Source organism: Leptonychotes weddellii, chromosome 2 (genome assembly GCF_054177405.1).
Source record: "Leptonychotes weddellii isolate Sample4059 chromosome 2, ASM5417740v2, whole genome shotgun sequence".
NCBI lineage: Eukaryota > Metazoa > Chordata > Mammalia > Carnivora > Phocidae > Leptonychotes > Leptonychotes weddellii.
The window spans coordinates 137,884,675-137,909,964 of NC_138370.1; the positions used below are offsets into that span (position 1 = coordinate 137,884,675).

At 50.6% G+C, this 25,290-nt stretch overlaps 1 protein-coding gene across 13 annotated transcripts in view; it reads right to left on the reverse strand.

The window, feature by feature from the left end:
• Positions 1–6: 6 nt before the first annotated feature.
• The window catches only part of CRACD (capping protein inhibiting regulator of actin dynamics), a 256,370-nt gene continuing 231,086 nt past the window's right edge, over positions 7–25,290 (reverse strand). For all 13 annotated transcript variants that reach the window (XM_081812345.1, XM_081812356.1, XM_081812352.1 and 10 more), the window contains 7 exons: positions 19,760–19,924; positions 17,023–17,091; positions 14,708–14,890; positions 11,163–14,052; positions 4,534–4,724; positions 3,788–3,950; positions 7–1,819 (listed from right to left, as the gene is read on the reverse strand). In XM_081812345.1, coding sequence (XP_081668471.1) covers positions 1,659–1,819; positions 3,788–3,950; positions 4,534–4,724; positions 11,163–14,052; positions 14,708–14,890; positions 17,023–17,091; positions 19,760–19,924 — 3,822 coding nt within the window. In that variant the 3' untranslated portion in view covers positions 7–1,658. The remainder of the gene's footprint in view (positions 1,820–3,787; positions 3,951–4,533; positions 4,725–11,162; positions 14,053–14,707; positions 14,891–17,022; positions 17,092–19,759; positions 19,925–25,290) is intronic.

A 25,290-nucleotide genomic window follows, 5' to 3' on the forward strand; every position in this document is an offset into this window, starting at 1 on the left:
TGGAAGGTCCAGTATATAGACAGTATACTAAGTCCAGCTTGCAGGAGTACAACCGTCCGCGTGACCGTATATACGTGCCACTGCTAACCATGAGGCTGAGCCATGGTTTCCAGAAAAGAAAATGCCTTCTCTGTGGTGAATGGCAGGAAAGCAACAATACATCGCCTGTCAGGTGAGCTCCGCATAGAGGAAAATGATGGATACTGATAAGATGGGTTTTTGCAGGAGAGGGAAAAGGAATGCAGTTCCCCATGCATTGGGCAAAGGATGTATACTTCTATTATGGAGTCAGAATCTCAGAAAAGGAGAATATGCCAACACCATGAAATATAAAGTCAGTATTGGCAACGTGTGGTTGGCTGGGAGGCCTGTGCTTCATGCTTTTGAATCGCCGTGTCCCTTCTTTGGACCACACGGTTGGAGTAGCAAGGCCACTTAAGACTCGGAGATGTTTTCAAAGATAGCAAGGTGAATGCTCAAAATTACAAACGCTATTGAACATTTGACTCTAAATATGAATTACTCGATTATGGTAAAGAAACTTTCCACAGAAGTCCTTAGTACAAAGGCTCCAAATCTTGGCTTCCTGTTAAATTTTCCCTAAAGACCTAAGGGAATACTCGAGACCTTCAATGTCAGTAGCCTCCCCTATCTTGTAGTAAATGTCTGGTTTGGTGGATTGGTTTTTTAATTTTTCCTCCCACTTCTTTGGGTAAAATGAGCCTCCCCTTCAGAGTTTTAAAAGCTAGATTACCCTGGAAGCAGTGTATCCCAAGGTTCTCCTTTGGGATGTATCAGAATTGGTCTGAAGAGTTTTGCCAGAATAGACCTTCCTGGCCCAGACTCACAGGATCGAATTCGGAAGGCAGGAGATGGGGCCAGGACATCTTAAGAACCACTGCACTAGGTGGGGATTCTCAGAGCTGGGAAGAGAATCTGTGGCTTCCTTTCTTCATGATCCTAAATAGAAATGTTCCCTAGGAGCCACCTAGGCCAAATGTTTAGCATGTCCTGAAGGAGAGTACCAGTATGACAGGACCTGTCGGACATCAGTGTGGTGGAAGTGTGAACAGATTCACTTTCTGTGTTACAGTTTCAGATAGGTAGGATTCAGAAAAGCAGACGTGGGCAGAGTTGGCAGCCAGACTGTTAGGATTCCCAGTTACTCAATGCATTCAGGAGAACGGGCATCTTGTTTCTGTCTGTATGACCCCTTCTTTCGCCATTACTGTAGAAAAGGAAAGAAACCACCAAACATATGGTAGGGTAAATGTTCTAGATAAAAGAAGTTGAAGAATCAAAAAGCAAAGATTGGCAAACATCCTGTTCTAAATGGTGTGTGGGTGTGTATGTGTGGAAGGGCTGTGGTAGGGGCATGGTAGGCTCTTGTGAAAAGTTCTTAGTTTGGAGATTTTGCTTCATGTGGTCCCTCGGATGGAATTTTCTCTTGAGAACGAGGAAGAGCTCAAGGCACCAGGACCTAGGATTGTGCAAATACTCTTTACAGGGAATGCCACCGATTCAGTTTCTGAACATTATTTTAGAGCCTATAAAACATGCTGTTTTCCCTAGCGTGGTTTCTTTACCTCATATAAAAAATAAATAACAAGGGCAAGAGAAGAGCCAGTAACTGGCAGTAGGAGTGGATAAAAGTCACTCTACTTAATGATCTGTGGACAGTCGCTCCAGGCCTTGGCTTTCCTTTTGGCCAAAGCCAGCCAGGCTGGTTCTGTTGACACGGGGGCAGCATCTGGGGTTGAGAACCTCTTTGTGACTTCTTTCACCAGCGGCGCGGCAGGGGCTGAATCCGAGATCTCCACTGGATTGGGTTTTGAAGGAAAAGGATAAGAGTAAGTCAGAGCCACATTCTGGTGTATTAGGAGTGCAAGATTCAGAAGGGAAACCCCGGTGAAACACTGGGCATCTTTAGTGAGAAGAATTAGGGAAAGAAAGCAATGTGATCAGAACTACTGCATACAGAATTACAGTGCAGAAGCCTAATTTTTTTGTGCACAGAAGCTATGCCTACATGATAAGAAATAAAAGGTAAATGCTGTGGTTCTAGTTATCCAACCAGTCAGTTCCATGAAGAAAAACATCAAACCAACAGTCTGAATTTATTGAACTGGTGAGGTCAAAACTCACCCTCTCCACCAGGCAGGGCCCGGGGTGCCCCCTGCCCGAGGCCCCGGCTCCCGCCAGCCCTCACCACATTAAGGCTTGCCCCCCAATTCTTCCTGTACCAGACCTTAGAGGCTTCTTAAGATGAGGGATCTGGACTTTGCCCATGGCAATGGCCTACACATGAACAGAACTCGGGAAATACTGATGGAAAAGACAAATATATCAGAACAAAAGTTTGCTTCAGTGAGCTGGAGCCACTCTCTGGCACGGCCACAGAAGTCAGGCAGAGAAAGGTGTGATCTCTGACTTTGGAATTTTATTCTGAAAGAATGATCTCTCTGACACACCCAGATGGTTAGAACCCTCAAGTCTTGGGTGTAAGATCATATGAAATTATGCCCATGAAGGTTCTTGAAAAATTACATAGTGCTCCAAAGTGGTTTTCAAATATAGTTGTTTTTCTCCTCACCAAAATAGTATATAGAGCTTTAAGGGCGAGACCTCTTTACATTTCCATACCCAAGCTAGCAGGTAACAAAGGCATAAAACAGCCTAGGTCTCCAGGGTGGGTGCCCTCTAGGGCCCAGGTGGCCCAGAAGGGAAAACAGACGCCCTGCTAACCCCTGGGAGGAAGCTTGTTCCAACTCCTATCCATCCTTCAAGTGATTTGTAACAAGGAAATAGTTGGAAACATTACAGGATCACTTTAACAGAATAAAGAATCTTTTAAAAAATGTCTTTTGTGTGTCATGAATATATTAACAGCAATGTTTCATAAAGGACTCAGCTGAAAAACCTTGCTCTAAAGTCCTGCTGGTCAGAAACTTGCTATTTGAAATCCCACCAGTGAGTAGACACCGTCCCACTTTTGCCTGGAAACAGGACCCTGAGTCCACTCTTGATCTCAGGTTTGAAATCAACCCCTTTATATACAACTCCTGCTCGGTTCTGAACCCGCCAAAACCCCATTCCACTTACATTTTACCTAAACTTCACCCTTTCCCCCAAATCCTATTATAATCTTGCCTCTTCCCTTTTTTTTTTTTTTTAAAGATTTTATTTATTTATTTGAGTGAGAGAGAATGAGAGATAGCATGAGAGGGAGGAGGGTCAGAGGGAGAAGCAGACTCCCTGCTGAGCAGGGAGCCCGATGTGGGACTCAATCCCGGGACTCCAGGATCATGACCTGAGCCGAAGGCAGTCGCTTAACCAACTGAGCCACCCAGGCGCCCTCGCCTCTTCCCTTCTTGAGATGATTCTCACGGTCTCTAGTCTCCCTCGCAGAAGGAAGTTAATGAACCTCATGTTGCTAGACTAGAGGCAGTGGGGCATGGAGAGGGCTCGTTCAACATGAAGTGATCGGACCAGTTGATAGCACACCGGGAGCTTGAAACTGGCCACAGTGGGAGGATTTACCCCATGAAAACTGTCAAATGCTACAAATCCCAGGTCTCCCCACTCCCTGAAGGGTGACTGTTAGCCATTTACCATCACACCACTGATGGGGAGTCCCACTGGGCTTTACCAGATGAGCTTTCTCAAAGGGTGGCCTTGTGGGGTTGTGAGGCAGCCTGGGCCCTGGAGGGCCACGTGTGCTGACCTTGTACTCACACTCAAGGACAGAAAGCAGCTGCGAAACCAGCCGTGGACCTGCTCTCCCTACCTGTCACAGATGTAGGAAGGGTGTTGGCCTTTTTCAGCTGTTCTCTGCGCTCAAGCCTGGACGCTGCTGTCTCTGGCTTCTTCTCTTCCGGCTGGGCGGTGGGCTTGTGCAGGGACCCCGCCCTGCTCACGCTGCTGCTTCCGGGCTGTGGGCCGACACCGACCTGGGTGGGCAGAGTCAGGGCACATGTGTTGTCAACCTAAGGACGTGGAAAGACTGACCGTGCAAGGCCGTGGGGGCTTCTGCCTGCCGGCCCCCAACCTCTGCTCCTAAAGGAGCAGCAGGGACTGCACGGGGACTGCACGTGGGAGCAAAGTGGGGCCAACCATGACCCCCGCCGTGGAGCAGCTCAGCTCAAAGGTCTCAAAGAGGGAAAGTCACTTTCCAAGGAGAGGCCCATCGAACAGACCATAAAATCAGGGCCACAGAGCAAGACTCCTGATTTTCCTCCCAACTCCCTGCTCAAATAAAATCACTCTCCTATTTCCCGTGTAACTGCTATGTGCATGGACTGCTGCTAGTCGTCACGGATTCTACCAAGTCAGGTTAACCTAAGAGAATAAGGAAACCAAACAAAATTACCAATCAAACACACTTCCCTGGTTTAACGGTGATCAGTTTATTTATTGCTCTAAACCTAAGTATTCTCCACCACTCCTAGCTAGTTTTTTTTTTAAATCCTTGTGACCTAAAAGAGAGCCAAATTCAGGGAAGGCAAAGTTAAAGCTGAAAACCAGGCTACTCACGTTCTCTTTGGCGAGCTTTTCGGCCTGTTTGGCCTCCCTGGCTTGCTTCTTCTCCTCTCGAGTTGCTTGCTGCTCTCGAAACCCCTTCTGCTTCTGCAGTGCTAATGTTATCCACAGTGGCTGCACAGTTTCAACCTTCTCCGCAAGTTTGGAGCCGTCTAAAGAGTGCCTGCTCTGAAGAACCGGCTTTTCTGTGGAAAAAGAGATTGTGGTACTGTGGTTTCTTTTTTTAAAGATTTTATTTATTCATTTGAGAGAAGCAGACTCCCCTGCTGAGCAGGGAGCCCGATGCAGGGCTCAATCCCAGGACCCTGGGATCATGACCTGAGCTAAAGGCAGATGCTTAACTGACTGAGCCACCTAGGCGCCCCGATATTGTGATTTAGAAGAAATATATATTTGGGGGCACCTGGCTGGCTCAGTTGGTAGAGCATGTGGCTCTTGATCTCTGAGTCGTAGAGATCGAGCCCCACACTGGGTGTAGAGATTAAATAAACTTTAAAAAAATTTTAAAAAGAAATATGTATTTGGTCTTTGTGCCCATTTCTAGAGCTCAGAGCTCCTAAAACCCTTGGGATTTCATAAGTGATGACAGCATAAGGTGTCTCTTACTCTGTTAACGAGAGGACTCTAAGGATGCAGCTGGTGGCCAGAGGAGCCAAGCATGTCTGATTAGAGGGGTTGGATCTTTTGTTCCCACCCCCAACCTCCAGGGAGGGGAGAGGGACTAGAGACTGAGTTCAGTCGCCAGTGGCTGATGATTTAATCAGTCGTGCCCACGTAATGAAGCCTCCATAAAAACCCAAAAGGATGGGGTTCAGGGAGTTTCTGCTTGATGAACACATGGAGATTTGAAGGGAGAGGTGTGCTCTGGGCGCAGAGAAACTCCATGCCCTTCCCCATACCTTGCCCTTCTGTGTCATTTCCATCTGACTGTTCCTGAATTATACCCTTTTATAATAAACTGGTCATCTAGGAAGCAAAATGTTTCTCTGAGTTCTGTGAGCTGCTCTAGCAAATTAACTGAACCCAAGGAGGGGGTCATGAGCATCTCTGATTTAAGTCGATCAGAAGCACAGGTGATGCCCTGGACTTGGGAATGGCATCTGAAGTGGGGACAGTCTTGTGGGACCGAGCCCTTAACCTACGGGGCCTGATGCCATCTCCAGGTAGACCGCGTCGGAACGCAGCTGAAACGTAGTGTCTGAGGACTGTCTGGTGGTGTGGAGACCCCCCCCCATCCCCCCGATGGAACTGTGATCAGAACCGGGAAAGGCAAAAGCAGGTTTGCAGTGAGACCACTCACTTCTCTTGATCCCGCACCCCCTACAACTTGTGACGTGAACTATTCAACTGTCCTTTCCTGACCTGAACTCTGCACCGATGCCTGAGAGACTTCTCTGGGTGGGGAGGTAACATCTTTGATGAACAGAAACACAGAAGCATCTTCCTTCCCTCAAAATGGAAGTAAATATAAGATCTCCGGTGTCAGAAAATCTCAGGTCTACAGGTAACCCAGGCTGTTATCTGATTTATTGTTCTTATTTATCGCTTTTTAACCCCAAACATCCTATGCGGAACCCCAATGGATGAAAGAGGTCCGAGGGAGGCTGCTCTACCTAGTGAGGCTGCTGGGGGCACAGGGCTCTGAGGGACGCAACAGGAAACTGTGATTTGGGCCCAGTGCTCTCCTCTGACAGACGGGAGTGTGAGCGTGCCGTGCCCGAGCTCACCCAGCAGTTAGCGCCCCGGCCGAAGTTTGAACCTAGGACTTCCGATTTCCAGTCTGTGCTTTTCTTGTGGCTGACTGCCTCCCCCGTGCACCCGGGGCAGACATGCTGCACAGGTGGTGGGCCGCCCAGGCTGAGTCATCAGACTTTTACACTGAGCAGCCCTGGGTTTGCCCTCATGTCCAACAAAAGCTACTTGAACCTCCCTAAGGTCTTCTAATCCCTAAGTAGAGATGATAATGGCGCATGCCTCATCAGGCTGCCCCGAGGATGAAGAGATCCCGGACAGCAGAACATTCACAACAGTGCTTGGCATAGAGGAACCGCTCCACAAGAGACCTGTTCTGTTTATGTCTATGAGAATCATCCCCTTCTTTTCCCTCAAGTAAAAATCATGCCCTTTTAGAGATCATCATTCTGGCACTGAATGCTTTATTATCTCAAAGGAAAAGGGCTCACTATAGTCCTGTTCTTTAGAAATCCAATAAAAGTTTACACTTTGATGATCCAAAACCTTACCAAACAGGGCTCTCAGTCAACTCGACTTTATATTGAGGAGAAAGAACCAAAGTAAAATCAAATTGGAATTCAAGCACAAAAAAAGGGGCAGGTTCTGCTTTTCTATACCTTTTAGATCTATAACACTGTACAAAGAGAATTCCTATTTATAATGGGTCTTGGTCGTTACACTATCCCTAATCATCAAATAAACATTCAGGTATGATCTAACACAGTAAAGAAAACTGGCACACTTAAGAAGTATTAAAAAAAAAATTAAAGGTATTTTTTTTTTAATTTTATTTGTTTATTCATGAGAGACAGAGAGAGAGAGAGAGAGGCAGAGGGAGAAGCAGGCTCCCAAGGAGCAGGGAGCCCGATGCGGGACTCGATCCCAGGACTCTGGGATCATGACCTGAGCCGAAGGCAGATGCTTAACCATCTGAGCCACCCAGGTGCCCAATTAAAGGTATTTTTAATGAATCTTTAATTAACAAAAAAATTTTAAAAATACAGTTGACCTTTGAACATGGGTTTGAACTGCGCCAAGTCTACTTCTACGTGGATTTTTTTTTTTTATAAACACAGCCCAGTACTGTGAATGTATTATCTCTTTCTTATGGTTTTCTTAATAACATTTTTTCTCCAGCTTACTTTATTGTACGAATACAGTATTTAATGTACAAAATATGAGTTAATCGACTGTTTATCAGTAAGGCTTCCAGTCAGCTATAGGCTATTAATAGTTAAGTTTTGGGGAGTCAAAGGTTATACACGGATTTCAACTGCACAGGAAGTTGGTGCCCCTAACCCCCACGATGTTCAAGGGTCAACTGGTATTCACCAATTCAAGCATTATGCTTTAGATACGCTTTAGATACATGGGAACTAATTTATTTATTTATTTATTTATTTATTTATTTATTTTTAAAAGATTTTATTCATTTGAGACACAGATACAGAAAGAGAGAGCACGAGCAGGGGGAAAGGCAGAGGGAGAGGGAGAAGCAGGCTCTCCGCTGAGCAGGGAGCCCGATGAGGGGCTAGATCCCAGGACCCTGGATCATGACCTGAGAGCTGAAGGCAGACGCTTAACGACTGACCCACCCAGGTGCCCTAACATGGGAATTAATTTAATAAATTGTTTTTTTTTTACTCAAGGACAGTGTAACACCTGTTTGTAAAATGTCTGAAAACCAAATTGCCAAGATCCAAATGATTTCCATTTGAAGCTATCATGTAAAAGGGAATCCTACACTAAACATTCTATCTGAAAGTCATTAAAACCACTGGCCAGTTTCCTGACAACAATTTTGACTGGTGTTTTATCACAAGGGTCAAAATACCTTTAAAGTAGAATTGCCTATTTTTTTTTTATTTGAAAAGGTAAATCGCTAGCCAGATTTTTTATTTCCTTAGAACTGTGGCCCTTGAATAGCACATTCTAGAGTTATGACCAGACTTTAAAAAGGCTATAACACAATATGTGTAAGGGTCTAACAGGTCTGGATTGTAGCTGAGGATCGATAAACAGAAAACGTTTGAGAATGTTAAAACGGGCTCCCGTTTGAATTTCAGCCCAGGTTGCCCAAAGGTCTTCCACAAAAATAGCTCCGACTCTCATATCCTGAAGTAAAGTTCTAGATCACCAACTTCGGACTGGCCCAGACAGCTACCACAAGGTCATAGAAAAGTCATGGGAGAGAAGGAGCCAAGGTAAAACATTTGTTTAAACCTATTCTCTCTCATTCTAAACACAGTGGACAAGGGGAACCACAGGCCATTCAGATTCCCTCCTTCGGGTTCTGGGGATATGAGCAAGTACATCCTGGCCCTACAGAGTTTGAACCACTGCTCCCAAAGGTAATTTCTTGGAGAAAGGGCCACTTAAATATCTATTCCACCCACCATACGGAGGTGGGAATTTCAGAATGAGATGACCTCTAGAGGACAAACACGGGGTGGATTCAGAGTCAAAGCCCTCCCAGTGGCTCCGCCTATGGACTGGTTCTCACTGGCCTCAGCCTTGGGGATGGAAATCTCTTTCTACAGCAGTGATCTACAAAATAAAGGGTGTGTGTGCCCTAGGGGATGTGCAAGGCAAGTCACTGGGGCTAAAGGAAGAAAAGATTAAAATTTCTGATATATTTTTAAATCTAAAAAGAAAAATGAAATTAAGCTTTTCTAATATTTAATATTTAGACTGGCACGGACATCCTCACTCAGGCCATATACCAGAAGGCCACATGGAACAGTGTATTTACAGAGCCCCCGAGGGAAGCTGGAAGCACCAAGTGCAGGGAGGGCAGAGAACTAGTGACGCTGTCCTCCTCACTCCTTTGCTTCGAGCATACTGTGGCCACTAATAATACAAACAGAAGAAACTAGCCGAGCTGCAAGCTCTCTGTGGGCCACTTTATGAAGAAGGCAGAGCTGTCAAGGAGCTGGCCAAAGAAAATAAAAAACAGCACCAGGATTTGCAACACAGATTTATGTCCGTCTGTTGTCTCAATGAACTTCACCCTAAATGCACGCGGCGCTCCAGGGGTTTTAGCTGAGGACAGCACTACAGGTACACAAGTAACAAGTGAAATTGGAGATGCAGGCTTTAACATTTTTATTCTGATGGGGGTGTTCAGTCCAACACACTGGTCAGCCTGGCCTAGTGTGGGGTGGGAAAATCCCAGTGGTCTTTAGACAGCACCCCCAAGGCATGTGGACCTTGCATCCATTGCTTCTTTTCTAGCAAATAAAGAAAAATTCAGTTAGCAGAGCCTAACAGCCCAGAATCTGGACCCTAGGAAAGAAAAAGGAGCAGTAACGGTTTTTGGTAGAAAATTATAATAAAGGGACTTCTCTAGAGAAAGAAGCACAACAGAGAGTTATTTCTCTGGGGAGAAGCTAAGGAGAGTGGTAGAGTCCTCCAGACAGTGAGAGGGACTTTGATGAGATCATAATGTTAAAACTGAAAATGAGGCTCCAGTTCAAGATGGCGACGTAGAAGGACCCCGAACTTCTCTCCTCCCAGGGACACACCCAATATACAGCTACATATGCAACAATTCCCTTTAAAAGAAATCCAAAAACTAGCTGAGCAACTCCTACACATTGGATGAATGAGAAAAACCCCACATGGAAGGAGGTTGGAGAAGCTGAGACGCCATCTCACCATAAACCCATTCCCTGTACAACCCACAACTGGGAGGAAACTCACAACTCCTAGCTTCTCCTTGAGGAGCAAAGGGTTTGGACTCCACATCTGCTACCCCAACTTTTAAGACTTCTACCTAAGAGCCAGGCCCCCCAAAACACCTAGCTCTGAAGGCCAACGGGGCTTGTCAGCACGAGTCCCAGGAGACTATGGGGAACTAAGGGACAGTTCTTACTGGGCTTGTGGGAGGACTCCGGGTGGCGTCCCCCAGGGCCCAGCACAGGCGGAAAACAACACCACAAAGTAAAAACTGAAAACGGGCTACTCATCAGCAGGACAAACAAAATTAGGGAGAAACGGTCCGGCAACTGCTGAGCTACATGCCGGTCTAAGGCTTGGTTAAAAAGGACAATGAGATCTCCCTTCCATAAGGCAAGTAACCAAACCAGCACTGCTGGGGAAACAGCTCTTTTCTCGGCAAAAATCACCGACCACCTAAACAATTCAACGAAGACAGAAGGCTTACGGGTTTCCTAATAAACCTCAGGGGAGAATTTCTCTGAGAAATGGGAGTAACTTCCCGGACTATGACCCGAACCTTACCTCCAACTCTACGAACCCGAAAAGACAAAGTGTTCGCTGAAGGTTCTCGGGGGCCCCAAAGCCAATGCAAGTGCTCACGGCTACCCTGAAGAACGACGAGCGGCGGCCGCCCGTCGTAGGAGGCCTCGCCGGGCCAGGCTGCTGGGGTGGCGGGGATGCAGCTGCAGAGCGCTTTGCGCGAAGCTGCGCCCAACGGGGTCATCCACACCCAAGCTCCTCAGGCGGCGGCGGCGGCTGCAAGTCCCGACCTCCCAGCGGGGCGCCGCTACTGCCCAGGGAGAACGCGACTCGTCCGGGAAACCGGTCTTCCCCGTCCCCGCCGGGGCCCGCCCCAGATTAAGGACGTCGTGGCTCATTAGGACCGTACTGCAGTTTCCGCTGTCAAGCGAAAGCGTGTCCGTCTCAGCGTCAGCACCTGGACCTAAGTACGGCCAACGGTGCGAGCGGCACACATGTGGCTGTCAGCACCTCCAAAATTCCGAAGCAGAGCAAGAAAAGCGCCTCGGGACTCGGGAGAGGGCCTCCACCGGAGGGGCTGCTCGGGCACGCGCCGCTCCCGGCTCCGCTCCCGGGGCAGCTCAGGCTTCCGCCGTGACCCTCACGAGGCGCTCGGCACAGACCGAGCGATCCCACCCACCCCAACCTACCTTTCCTCGCGGCCTCGGGGGTCTGGGAAGGCTTCTCCGGCCGAGCGGCCGGCTGGGCCGGGGAAGCGGGTTTGCGCTCCGGTTCCACCACTTCCTCCTCCTCCTCCTCCCTCTGGTGCGCCCGCCTCGGCTCTGCGGGCGGCGGCGGCGGCGACGGCGGCCGGGGGTCACTGCTCTCGGGCGGGTCCGGCTTCCCCGCGCGGCGGGCCAGCAGCTCTACCAGGTAGGGCCTGCTCAGTTTGGAGAGTGGGGACGAGGGGGGCGTCTGGCCGGCGGGCTTGGGGGCCAGCGCTGGCTTCTGCGCCGGGGGCGCTTTGGTGGCCGCCTTGTCGTGCTCTGCGGCGGGGGTGTGGTTGCCGGCCGGCGAGGCCGCGGGAGAAGGGTGGGCTCTTGCGGCCGAGTCCTTCCAGGCGGACAGGGCTGGCTTCCTCTCGGCGGGCAGGGCCGGGCCATGCTTGGGGGCCACGGCTTCCGTCTCCTCTCCTTTTGCGCTCCCTGGTGCGGGCGGGCCGCCATCGGCACCGTCCCCGGTGCTGCTGTGCCTTTTCTTCTTCTTCTGTTCTGTCTGTTGGTCGCAGTGGAAGCGCAAGGAGTAGTTGGTCCTTCTCAATTTTATTCCGAAAGGTGAGGCTTTTTCCTCCTGGCCAGGCATCGAGGGGTCCGGCTTTCCTCTCCCGCTGGTGGTCTCACTGTCCGCAGCGGCCATGGTTTCTGCATGGGCCACGGCTTTGTGAGGCGGGTAGGCAGGGCTTGGGACAAGGAAAGACGGGAGGTCTTTGGCAAATTTGCACCCCTCTGTGGTGTCTGCTGGCTCTGGTTTCTCCGCGCCCTTGGGGAGCTCGTTAGTAGCCAGGGGCTGGGGGACCGAGCCGTCGCCGGCTCCCGGCGAGGGTCTTTTTCTAATGCTCTCTGCTTCTGTGTTCTGTCTGGAGGTCTCGGTGCCACTGTCAGAGAATTTCTGCCAGGCAGGCATAATAGAGAACTTCGCACTTACTGGGGGGGTCTTCCGGAGGTTCCCGCGGGAATCACTGCGGGCCCTGGGAGCGTGCTCATCACCCGGCCGAGACCGGCCCCTCTCGCTGCGCGGCTCACCCTCCGCGCTCTTCAGGATCCTGGACCGAATGGACGCCCACTCGGCTAGCGCGGCCACACTGCTCGGAGACTCCTGGGGGGCCCTGACCTTCCCGCTGCCTGCCCGGGGCTCAACAGGCGCGCGGGCTGCGCTCTCCAGGGCAGGGACATCCACGTGCTTCTTTTCTTCTGACAAGCCCAGGAGAGACTTGCATGCCGTGTCCTTGATCTGGCTCAGGTTGACCGCCGCGCCGCAGAGCTGCGCGCCCGTCACCAGAATGGCTGTGTGGGGGACACTCAGGGAGGAGTGCAGGGCGTGGGCGGCCGCGCTGGCTCGGGGGGTCTTCGGCGCGTGGGGAGCGGAGGCCAGTCCCACATCTCTCACGGGCGTCACTGGGCTCAAATTGACTCTGGGGAAGAGAATCTGTTTCCCTCCCGATGACACCTGGAAAGTGTAGGGCCTGGGCATGCTCTGCCTCTCGTCCACTTCCTGCCACCGGAGTTCCTCCCCCTTCCTGTCTTTTTCTGGGGCGGCGGCGTCCTTCCCCTCCCCGAGAGCCTCTTCCACTTGCGCCTCGTGTTTCTGGGGAGGCTGCGCGCTAGTTTCTGGTCTCTCTTCCGGACGTGCACGACGGCCATGCCCAGGACCAGCACCGCGCCGTCCCTGCGGCTCGCCGGCTGCCTCGGCCTCCTGACTCTGCTTCTCGCAAATCCTGGATTCCTCGGAGCTTTCCCGTTGCTTCTCGGGCTGCAGGTGCTCTCGTTTCCCAGGTTTCTCTGCCAAGTCCACCTGATGTGGGCTCAAGCCCCTTTTGTCGTCCAGCTGCTGCCACCTCTCCTCGCGCACTCTCGCGGCTTCCCGACGCTCCGCTTCCTGCCGCCTCGCGGCCTCCACTTCCTCCCGCTTTCCCCGCTCCGCCCTTTCCTCGGCCGCTGCCTCCGCCTCCCGCCGCTGCTCCTCCTCCCGCCGCCGCTGCTCCTCCCGTTCTCGCTGCTCCTCCTCCCGCCGGCGCTGCTCCTCCCTTTCCCGCTGCTCCTCCTCCTCCCGCCGGCGCTGTTCCTCTTCCAGCAGCCGCTTCTCCTCCTCCCGCCACCGCTGCTCCTCTTCCAAACGCAGCTGCTCTTCTTCCCGCCACCGCTGCTCCTCTTCCAGCCTCCGCTGCTGCTCCTCCTCCCGCTGCCGCTGCTCCTCTTCCAGCCGCCGCTGCTGCTCCTCCCGCCGCCGCTGCTCCTCCCTTTCCCGCAGCTGCTGCTCCTCCTCCCGCTGCTGCTGCTCCTCCTCCCGCCGCCGCTGCTCCTCCTCCCCGTGCCTCCTGAGCTCCTTCAGCTCGCTTTCCTCCTGTAGCTGCCGCTGCTTCTCCGCCTCCTGCCCGCTGCACACCGCCTGCTCTTGGGCCTCCGGGTGCCTTCCTTCTTCTTGCTCCCTCGGCTCTTGGCCTTGGCCACCTTGCTCTCCCAGTCCCTGCCTCTCCTCTTCGATTGGCCTTTTTTCTGCCTCCAGCTGCAGTTCTGTCTCCTCTCCCTGCTCGTCCTCTCCTTCCTCCTCCAAGAGCTCTTGGCTTCTGTTCTCTTCCCAAAGCCTCCTCTCCAGGGCCTGGAGTCTCTGCTCTTCCAGACGTCTCCTCTCAGCTGCCTCAGCCTTCTGCCGTTTGCACTTGGCCTCAAGTTCTAGCCAGTATTCTTCTTGGCATCTCTTCTCTTCTTCGGAGTCCAGCAGCTCTGGTTCCTCTTCGTGCCAAACTGGCTTGTCTTCTCCAGCGTGTCCGTTCTGGTCCAGGGAGGGCTGATGCGGAAGGCCACCGTGTTCATTTGGTCGATCCTAAGGAAAGAAAGACTTAGCCTTTTCCTTTAGCACAGGCAACCATTACCCACCTTATTCATAATGTCGGTGGCCCTCTTAATCTCAAAAGAAGGGGCAGTTGTTCCTAAGTATAGAGCTCGGTAAACACCAAGAGCAAATTGCCAGGGTGCAGGAAAACACATCCACTTCATGTTGACTCTCTAGCCCCTTTGTTGGTCATTCTCAAATTCCTTTTGCTTAATACAAATGAATCATAGGAGAACCAATAGCCCAGCATGAGGAAGATGAGAAAAAATGACATTTGCACTTCATTGATGTGCCCTGGAACCTGTGACTTCAAAGTCCACCCCAGTCAAAGCAAAGGACCTCTGGCTGAGCCACAGCAGGGGAGCTGGGTCACCTGGCCGGGGCGAAGCCAACACCAAGTGTCCAGAGGCCCTCAAACGGCAGCCTCTCATTCGGGGGTCCACCAGCCCCCAGGCAGGCAACATGTTAGAAAGGGCGATGGAAAGTAAAGGGGCCTGCTTGCCCTCGTTCACTGCAACACACCAGGTCCCCGATTCGAGGGACCTAGTTCGTTCTACTGGCCCCTCACGGCACCACCCCACTGGGTAGAATGGGCGCCCAGCAAGCACAGGCAGCTGCCTGGTCAGCTGCGACAGGCTCTACATACCCTGGCAAGCCGCCGGTGCTTCTTGGACACCCTCTGGTTTTTTGGCTTTACGGACAATTTGTGTTTGGCGGCACTGTTGTCCAGGCAAGCGATGGCCAGGGGGATGGCATCTAGGTTGACACTTTCGATGGTTCCAGCAGAAGAGAAGTGCCTTTTTGGCCGAGACGGTTTCACTGGAGCCACCTGTATGGAGAGGAAACCACACAGTCCTGATGAGAACCGCATGCGAGGAGTCCCAGAGCCATTGCCCTTGCTCGATGGAGCCTGCACGTTGCCCGGCCCGGCCCAGGGACGGCTTCGAGTGGGTGGGGCTCACTGGGACAGTGAGATGAGCATGGCTTTGGGAATTAAAAGGGGACACCGACGATCTGTTCTGCCAGTGCTATTTGCATGAACTCAGAAAGGTCAGGTAACCTTTCAGGGGCTAGTTTTCCTACTCTGAATAACATTGGGGGGGAGGTTAGAGTAGATGGGGGGGGTGACCAAACATAGCCAGGGGACCCAGTCCTGCCCACAGCCTATTTTGGTAAATAAAGTTTTGCTAGCACACAGCCACGCCCATTGTCCATTGTCTCCAGCTGCGTTTGGGCTACAAAGAAGAGCACAACAAAGGAGAGTGTCCTGGTTGGACCTTATGGCCACAGAGCCTGAAATAAGTCATAGTTTGCTGAACCCTGGACCAGCTCATCTCTATTCTAAGGACTCTATCATCTAAGACATGACCTCAGACACCTGCAAACATCCCTCAGCTTCTACCTTAGTCCTTTTGAGGAGGGAACGTATCTTTTTCCTCTTTTCAGTCCTCTTTATGCCCACGTAGCAAATCTCATTTGGCAAGTGCTCAATACATATTTTTGGGAGGAATGAAGGAACAACAAAAAAGTAGATCGTCTATGCCTGGGGCATGAAATTGCTACCCACAAAAATGTTCTAGCACAGTCACTCCAAGGCCACAGAGCACTGGGTTGAGTGCACCAAGCCGCTGAGAGGGGGAGGCCCTGGTGGAAAAAGGAAGGGCAGCAAGGTACCAGCCAGGGGTGAGGGCTGTCCCTCAGACGGCGAACGGCAGCACTGTAATGCAGATGCGCGCACTTAGGAACCACTGCCAGTTAGACAGGTCAGAGAGCCCCAGCTCAGCCGGCTCCCGGAGGCCACACTGAATGGGAGGAGAAGCCACACCTGGAACTACTGAGAATTACAGGCCGCAGCAAGGGGACGGCTCCCAGCGCGCGGCAGAGGGCGCTCTCGGCCCTCCCTGCGGGGCCAGCAGCGCCCAGCACAGGCGCCCCAGGAGCCGAGGCCGGCGTCCGTGTGTCAGCATCCACGCTACCGAGGCAGAGCCGGTGGGGCTTAGCGGACGGCTTTGCTTGTTGCAACTACCTTCCATATTCATGCACAAAAGATAAAGGACCAAGCCAGCTCCAAGAGCAAAATGGATGCTCAGTAAATAGCTTAAGAAGCACAGAAGTAAGGAAAAATAATTCCAGCCTTTGGGCTCCTAGCTTTTATTTCTCTATAGTTATCTTTCTAATAGTTACCAAATTCTGAACTCTGGTTCAAAAGAGATGAATCAAACATTTATTTTCCTTCCCCTAAGAGATGGATGAATAAAAAGCGTCTGAGCCAAATGTGACAGTCTGAAGGCACAGAGAAGCACTTGAAGCTGAGATTTAAATGCCAGGTTGCATTTCCAGTGTATTCCAACCGGGCTTCTTCATTGTCTGGGTGGTGGCACTGTCTGCAGCCATCCCCCTTCGGAAGACTCAGGGACATACTCTGCTCACTGTACCAGCCCCCATGAGGAGGCCTGGAGCCCCGTGCAGGTGAAGATTGCTCGTGGGAGTGGACCGGCCTCTACAGGATTCCCGAGACTCCTGTAGGCACAGTCCCGGGATCAACTGAACACCAGAAAAGTTAAAAAACAAAAACACATACAAGTAGAGAAAAGCTGAGGGTTTTTTTTTTGCATCTCTAAATAGAAGGAGACTCTTTTCCTGAAGGTACAGGTGTTCTGGAATGTCTTTTTCAATGGCTTAACAGTGTCTGGAAGGACCTGGCACAGTTAGGAAGATGAGCAATGTCTAAGTGTGCAAATATGTGCAGGCTGGGAGGTGGCTATTTTTCCAAGCGGGGCTCAGTACCAGCAGGTGCATAATGAACACTCTAACATCTACCACTGGTAACGTTCTGAAGGAACTGAAGGTAATGGGTGAAAGCAGCATTTACGAATGGAAAAATGAGACGGTGGGTCGACAAAAGGGGGGGGGCGAAATGGAAGTTAAAGACACTAAAAACAGAAGTTGAAGTCATACTACCTTCTCTTCCATCTCACTTCTGGCTCCAGGCCGATTCGGAGGACTCTGAGAACTTGGAGTGTCACTGGGCTGGAACAGTAAAGAGAGCGCTGCAGTCAGATGCCGGAACAGGAAGTCCTGGGCAGATAAGCGGACTCCTGCTGCGCGTGGGAAAGGTGGGCGTCCCGGTGGGGACTCGGCTAATGTCCCAACTAGGACTCCCGGCACGGAGTGTACACTGTCTTCTTTTCCTGAGTTCAACACATCTCCGTCCGGGCAGCCTCTAGCCTCCATCTTTGCTGCGTTTCCCCAGGGCTGAGGGAGGCCAGGTGCCAGCCTCTCGCCACCCCACCTGGGAAGCAGGGCTGGGTCACACACCCGGCCTCCGACCTCAGAGCTTTTGGCCGTGCCCGCTGCCTTCACCCCCTTCACCTGCAACACCTCTCACCTCTACACCAGGCCTTTTCTCTGTGGGAAGGAAAGGCCCTACCAAAGCTGCGCGCAAAGGGCTGGGCTGAGAAGGTGGATGACCAGAGGAGGCAAAACCCTCAGCATGGAAGGAAGAAGAAAAAGGCTGAAGATCCCCAGCCCAGTTGCCTCACCTGCCCCGGGAAGGCCCACACCACGTCGCCTGCCCCTGATGGCATGCTGTACCTTCTACCTGGCATGGCCCATCTCTACAAACAGGTGTTATGATCCCCTCCGGAGCAAGAGTGTCAGCTTCCGTACCTCAGCCTGTTTTCTGCACCACACTTAGAAGCACCTTTAGAAAATACAAATCAGGCGCTTGGGTGGCTCAGTTGGTTGGGCGTCTGACTCTTGGTTTCGGCTCGGGTCATGATCTCACAGTCGTGGGATCGAGCCCCGCGTCAGACTCTGAGCTGAGCTGAGCGTGGAGCCTGCTTGGGATTCTCTCTCTCTCCTCCCTCTGTCCCTCCCCCCCGCTCATGCTCTCTCACTCTTCCTCAAATAAAAATAAAATTTAAAGAAAAAAAGAAGAAAACACAAATCAGATTATGTCACCAACAGGCTTAAAATTCTACTTCTCTCAGAATAGAATTCACCTTTTCCCGTGGTTTATACAATCTGGCCTCTATACCTTGCTCTATCCTCCCTTTGCCCCTCTCCAGGGTCTGGCCGACCGCACCAACCTCCCTTCTTTTGGGACACCTTCAGCCCCATCTCTGGGCCTCCGTACTTGCTCTTCCCTCTGCGGAGAACACGGCTCCCACCCCAGGTCTGTTCAGGCTGCTCTGACTTCCTTGTCTAGAGAGCGGCCCCTCACCCACCACGTTACTCACTTTTCCATCACTCTGCCTGACCTCCTGTGCAGCATTTTTCGTGAAGCAGTTATTACATTTATTGTATAAATAAGTTATTATATTTATACGTATGTGTTGACTTGCCACGTGACTCTCCGCTCATTAGAATGTAAGCTATGCGGAGGCAGCCCCCAGGCTAATCTCGCTCATCTCTGCAATACCCACAGCTGGGGCAGCACCTGCAGACCACCTGAGCCTCCTTCTCCCTCCAGCCACGGTCCCTGGCACTTATTAGATCCTCAGGAACAGTGAGGACATTTGCTTCAGTCCTTAGGAAGTCCGTGCATGAAGGCTGATTTTTGTCACTGCCGCCTAGCCCTGGAGATGCTGGACCTGGTGGGAGGGCTGGCCCCATCCTACTTTACCCACCACACCACCCGCCACCCACATGTCTGGGGACCAGGAGTCATGAGGGCCAGAGGCAGACGGGGGCAACAGCGGGGGAATGGCCTGTTCTTTCCTTCCTCACTTTGCCCTGCAAATCACTTCTCTTTCTTACTGCCCTTATGACACATTAGCTGATAGCAAGGATGACTTCGGGGGGCACGTCCATTTTAACAACAGCAGTGTAATTTCAGACGCCTTGCTAGGCAGAGCACAGAAAATGCTTTCTGTTGAGACTGGAAGATTCAGTGCCTCACCTAGAGACCTCCGTGCTCCAGCCGCTGGTGGGGCCTTCCCTCCTTCCCCACTAGAGGCCCGAGGATGTCCCCTCTGCTGCTGGAAGGACTCTCATTCCGGGATACCCTCATGGTGTTTCTTTCCAAGTGTCAAAAGACCAAATTCAGAAAGTACAATGCTGAACCAATGTGACTTTCTTCACTCATTAAGTAGACTTCAAGCTGGCCTGTTTGATATGTTCTGTCTCGTTCGGCACCTACTTCTTTCTTTTCTCATCTCCCTTTAAATTAGTCCAATTTGACAAGTAATTACTTGGTGCTACTAAGTAAGGCACTAGCTGAGTCCTGAGGAGACAGAGATGTGGAAGACCCAGTTTGTCCTCAGGGAATTCCACATTTAGAGATGGAGAGAACACAATTACACGGACATGGATGAGTACGGGTGTGTGAGAAGCACAAAGGACGCAGAGCAAAGACACAGAGGAGAGAGGACCGCGTGGGGGTAAGGCCAACTAAGGCTTCCCAGAAAAGGTGGACCCACCTGAGTCTTGAGGAGTAAGTGGAAGACGCTGTGAGGCGCACCTGTGAAGGGCCCGTCTCCTCTTCCCCACCCCCGCCCGCCCCTCCAAGTGCGCCTCCCTGCAGCTCACGGTGCCTGACCACGAAGTGCCCTCCAGCCCAGGGCTACTCATCAGAAAATCTTCTCTCACATATTCCCTGTACAGCAGACCCCAGAGTTACTGGATGCCCCTGGCCACTGCCCAACGTCCTCCCCTCGCTTATCAGCAACCAAGTCATTCCTTGGAGGAGCCTTACTTTGTTCTCGGTGTCTGAGAGGATGATGTCCTCTTGAGTCACAATTTCCATGGGACTGGTCAGGAACAGATCCTCTTCTAAGCTAGCCTCACCACCATCTGCCTTCTTCATGGGAATGGCATTGGGTGGTGGCCGCCCAAACTTGATGTTTTTGCTCAACTGCCGCTGGAGAAAAACCAAAGAAAATGTTCTGAAGCAGGGAAGCAGGTCACGAGAAGCGCGAGCAGATGCCCCGGCATATCTAGTGGGCACCGAGGCATGTTCTGCACACATTTCTAGACTAAATACCATGCCAGTAAGCCATGATGCGGTCCTGGAACAAGTGGATTCTTCTGGTTTCTTTTCCTTTCCCACCCTCAAGCCATGAGCTTTTTCATCCAGCCACCTCTTTCCCGGAGATGCCAACATTATCCAGGGGGCAGAGAGACCACATTTCCGAACCAAAAGTGGGGATACGTGTTATGACAAAAATTTTTTGATTAACCCTATAAATGTATTTATTAAAAAGTCTTTTAAAAGTATAAAAATGGTACAGAAAATAGTTACGTGAAATGCAGGAACCACTGGGGGAAATCAAGACCCACATGGTTGCTATAAAAAGGGAACCCTCCAGCTTCTTTTGGACATGTTCTCCTTGAATATTTACGCTTTAGCCACCTTCCTCCCCAGCCCCTCGCTCGAACACCATGTTCTTCTCACAATGGGCAGGAAGTTAAGGAGGCCCCAGTGCTGGCAAGTCTTTCCACAATCAATGAGGAAATCATGGAAGGCACAGAACAATCCTGTCCTGTCCCTAGGACTCTTTTTGCCCTGCTGCAGCTAGACACTGTGAGCTGTGAGACAGAAGGGCTGGAGAGGCAGGCAGGAAGAAAGGGCCAAGGAGGGATGCATTATTGGTAGCAGGTAGCTAGAAGGGTGTGTGTGGGGTAAACGGGGTAGAAATTAGGAAGATCAATAGTGTTTAGAATTAGAGAAAAGCCAGATTAGAAAAGAAATATATTCTCTGAAGAAAAAATATATAAATATAACATTAAAGAAAGGGCAAAATATTTAATGGGTTGTGGCAGAGAAAATGAACATTCAGGAAGAAAAAAGGGTATGCCATGGCCACCTGAAGGACCATTGAATTAAAAATACTGTAGAAACGCCTGCCTTTTTCTACAGCAGGGTTCTCAACCTCGCCCTACTGGCATTTCGGCCACATCATTCTCTGCTGTGGGGAGCTGTCCTGTGCGTTGTAAAATGTTTAGCAGCAGCACCCTGGTCTCCGGGCACTAGATGCCAGTAGCAATTCCTTCCCTGTCGAGACAACCAAAAATGTCTCTGTCGGTTGCCCGATGTCCGCTGCGAGGATAAAACTGCTGTGGCTGAGAGCTCCTGCTCTAGACCTACGGACTTGGGCTTCATAGTCCTTTTGTGCCGGAAGGAAGGAAGGAAGGAAGGAAGGAAGGAAGGAAGGAAAGAAGGAAAGGAAGGAAAGAAGGAAAGACAGAAAGAAAAGAAAAGAAAGAAAGAGAAAGGAAGGAAAGGAAGGAAAGAAGGCAGGACGGAAAGAAAGAAAAAGAAGGAAGGAAGGGAGGGAGGGAGGAAGGAAAGAAAGAAAAAAAGAAAAAGAGGAAAGAAAGAAAGAAAGAAAGAAAAGAAAGAAAGGAAGGGAATGCATTATCTGATATTTATCTTTAATCTGGCTAATATTTAATCCCATAGAGCCGCAAAGAGCCTTAGCAATCACATAGTCCAGCCCCTCATTTTATAAAAAATGTCAGAGGTCCAGTGGGGAGAGGTGACTGGCCCAAGCTTATGGAAAGAAAGTGTGGCCCCAGAGGGATTTGAAGCTGGGTCTCCTAAAACCAGAGTCAGTGTTATTTGCATCGCATCCCACAGGTTCTCACAAATTTGACATTGCGCTTCTTTCTTCCTCTAGGGGCGGAAATAAAGATGATGCAGCATTTTTAAGACCTTGTCCAAGTTCCCTGGCAGGGGAATCCCTTGAGGGAAATGCCCCTTCTGAACTCAAGGGTACTAAATCCACCCACTCGTGCCCAGCTCCCCCTCGGCCCTGCATGGTAGACAGTGAGACTGCAGAGACATGGAAAAGATGAGCCCAAGACCGCCATCCCCACACCCCAGGGCACCCCAGCATGCCAAGTCAGGAGCACAGAAAGACAGAGGACTTGTATTTGATCTGCTGCTATTTCAGCCTGAGCCTGGCTCCCCTGGCACCACAGGGAAGGAGCACACATTAAAAGCCCCAAATTCAGCCAGTGAAGTACAGCTTGAGCAGCCTGAAAGGGTTTTGGGGAGGAGAAGCCTGAAAAAGGTGTCTTCTCAAAACCAGTTTAGCAGGAAGCAGCAGTTAGTATCTACTCTAAGCAGATCAATAAGCAGGCACAGTTAGAGCAGCCGATGGAGCCAGACAAGAGGACACGGTGTAACGGAGTCACAGGCCCGTCTCACTCTGCTGACCTGTGGGAGGGGGGTCGGGACCTGGGCGGAGGAGGTGGCATGGTTCCTGTGTCCTAGCGAAAGCCCTAGCAGGACCTCCCTCTGGGACTCCCAGCCCAGCCTTCGGTCTACCAGTTATCCCTGCTCTAGGAGTGTTGGCCGAGAGCTGGAAAGTGTTCTAAATCCCCTTAGACTGAGACCTCCTGTTGTCAGGTCTGCCATCTCTCAGTGCTCCTGAACGACTAAAATGAGGGTATTTCTTCTAGTTATAATAGAAAGAATAATTCTTTAACGAGTTTCCAAGGAGAACTTGGCCTAACAGTCAATGCCAGTTAGGGGTTTTTGCCACCATCACAAAAAAAGAATGAATATGCTGATATTTTTCTTCATTAGGGCACCTTTTAAAATACTGATGTTGGTCCACCCTGATGCTTAAGAGACAACCAAGCATATGACACAATGTAATCGCAGCCTAGATGGAAATAAGCTCCAAAGATAGGATGACTGTTATGGTGAGCAATGGAAAAACTACGAGAGAATGGAAAGAAGAAATCGATGGAATAAGAACAGGAGAAATAGGGCACACGGGGACGAGGCTGGGAAGTGGAGAGGGTGGTGTTAAGAGCTAAGTGGAGAACGATATCAAAGAGGTGAGCTGAGAAGAGGGTGCAGGGGCGTGGGCCTGGCAGCAGGTACCCAGCTGAGGGTGGGGAGAGAGGGAGGGAAGAAAAAGTGGAGGGCGGGAATGAGAATGTGTGTGTATTGAAGGGATGATTTATGTCACAGAGATGGGCATCCTGGCAAAAGAAACACAATGCTGCTGTCTTTGAGAATAACAGTGTGCATTTCTGTAAAGCCGCTGATTTAAAATCCTTCTAGAAAAAAATAAATTCAGGCTGGTGGCTACGAGCTTTGGGGGATGGAGGAGGGGGGGACCTGGGTCATCACAGAAATGCTGGCCGCGTTCAGGGATCGAGCTGCAGCCTCTCTGTCCAGACAAAGGACTGCCTTCCTAGACACACACACCTGCAGCTGTCAGGGATGAGACCGCAGAACTAGGCCAGGGTAGGCCTTAGGGTCCAAGACCACAGTGACTGAGCCTCAGCTTCTCAAGGCTGAGGCTCCTGCACCTGCATGTTTTCCCTCCCTGCGGTTCCTGCTCCAAAGGCTTCCTTCAGCTGACTCAAAGGAGATAGGGCTGTCAAGGCACTGTGTGATTTAACGACAATTAAAAGGTGACTGCTGAAACCCATTTGGCAATCTCGGGTGTCACGTGACTTGAATGTAGGGATCAGTGTGACTTTTTTTGTGACTTTAGTTCTGTCCACTACTCAAGGCATTGTCATGAGAGGAACTTTGATAGAAGCAATCCCTGACAACCGGCTGTTCGGACGACCACTCCCTCCACCTTCTCTACTACCCAAGGGCCCTTTATCTACACAGCAAGCACAGCCGGACGGGAGCGGGGACACTGCGCCTACAGCGACGGGCCACGCCGCCTGCTGCTGTGAATGGGGTTACTGTGAGGACTGGAATGTGAGCTAAAAGGGACTACATTTTACTCATTCAAATTGGGCCATTTTGTTGTAATATGGAATGCCAGAGAATGATGTTATAGGAATGCACATCCATATTTATGAGGCTTTTTCCTGTGGTGTGGGAATTCCAAGCACATCATATTCTGCAGCTATCAGACTGCCAGTATTTAGGTTCCCCCAGATTTCTCACAGCCACCCTTTAGACCATGGCCGTGAGAACAAAGCTGAGGAAAAATGAAGTTGCTGTTCTCTTGAGTGAACTACAGATACACCCATAGTGAAAATGAATTTTTAAAGAGAGGCAACAGAAAAAGCATATAGATTTAAAGACATCTGCTCTATGCAGAAGCGGCTAAGAACGGGTATTTAGTCTTTGTGTCCTTGACAGCAGCATGAGGTGTCAAAATCCTCCAACATATGACACTTCAGCATTTTTAAGTGAAATCCAGCTCCGCAGGAGTCAGTGGCTACTGAAAATGGAGGCCTTCCCTCCGGGGCTAAATAGTCCGTGGACTAACAGAGTTAGCATTTTCTGACAAAGGTGTGGTATAATTCTAAAAATCACCTGCAGGCTTAGACTCTGATGTTCCTGCCTGAGTTTTATCATCAGTTGTTACCCACTTCATAGTCTGGGTCTGATCTGAAATAAGCAGGCGTCTCCCTGGTCTGTGATCTGGGCAGCTGTAAGGAACATCAAGGTCACTGCACTCCAAATGCAACCACGTGTGAAGCTTACCAAGCCACTCCGTGCTACAGCAGGTGAGCAGTGATTTCGTACAGATGGCAGACTTTAAGAACTGGAGGGGCCAGATCATCCATCATATTCATCCCCTTATTTTTCAGATGGGGATGATGAGGGTCAGAGAGGTTCAATGACTTCCCTGGAGGCCACACAGCCAGGTGGTGGGGAAGGCCCGGCACAGAATTTTTATTTCACCCATGGCCATGGAACAGCTGACTGGTATGTGTACGGTCTTCAAAAAGGGCATCACTGTTGTTCTGGCCCCTATAACTCTCCTGTATATTAGAATTTGTTCTCCCTACAAACATGTAGTATTTTTATACTCAGGAGAAAAAGAGTCATTTTTCTTGTAAAGGTTCAATGATTTGCCACAGAAATTTTGGCAGGTGATAGATTCACTTGATTCAGAAAATGCAGGCTTATTCACGCTGCATTCATTCATTCTGCACTCAGTAGATAGGTTCCAGACCACCGCGGTGCCACGTTAGGCCGGCCGGCCGAGCTGGGATGACCATGTGTGGACACTAGAGGGCAACCTTTCCAAACGCAGTCAGTACGCGCACAGTTCTGGGGGTTTCCGAGGGCTGGGAAGTTTCTTAGGCCAGAGAAAAATGGCTTCCCCCCCACCAATGGCATTATGATAGAAATCTCATTTCAAAAGAATGTCTTAATAATGGTGGCTAATCAGCCTGCCAGGACGTCCACTGTCAAATAGGTATCCGTGACTTTTCTCTCTCTCTGTTTTTAATAAACATACATACATACAGACACAAACACGATATTGAACATAAAAAACATACATGCGT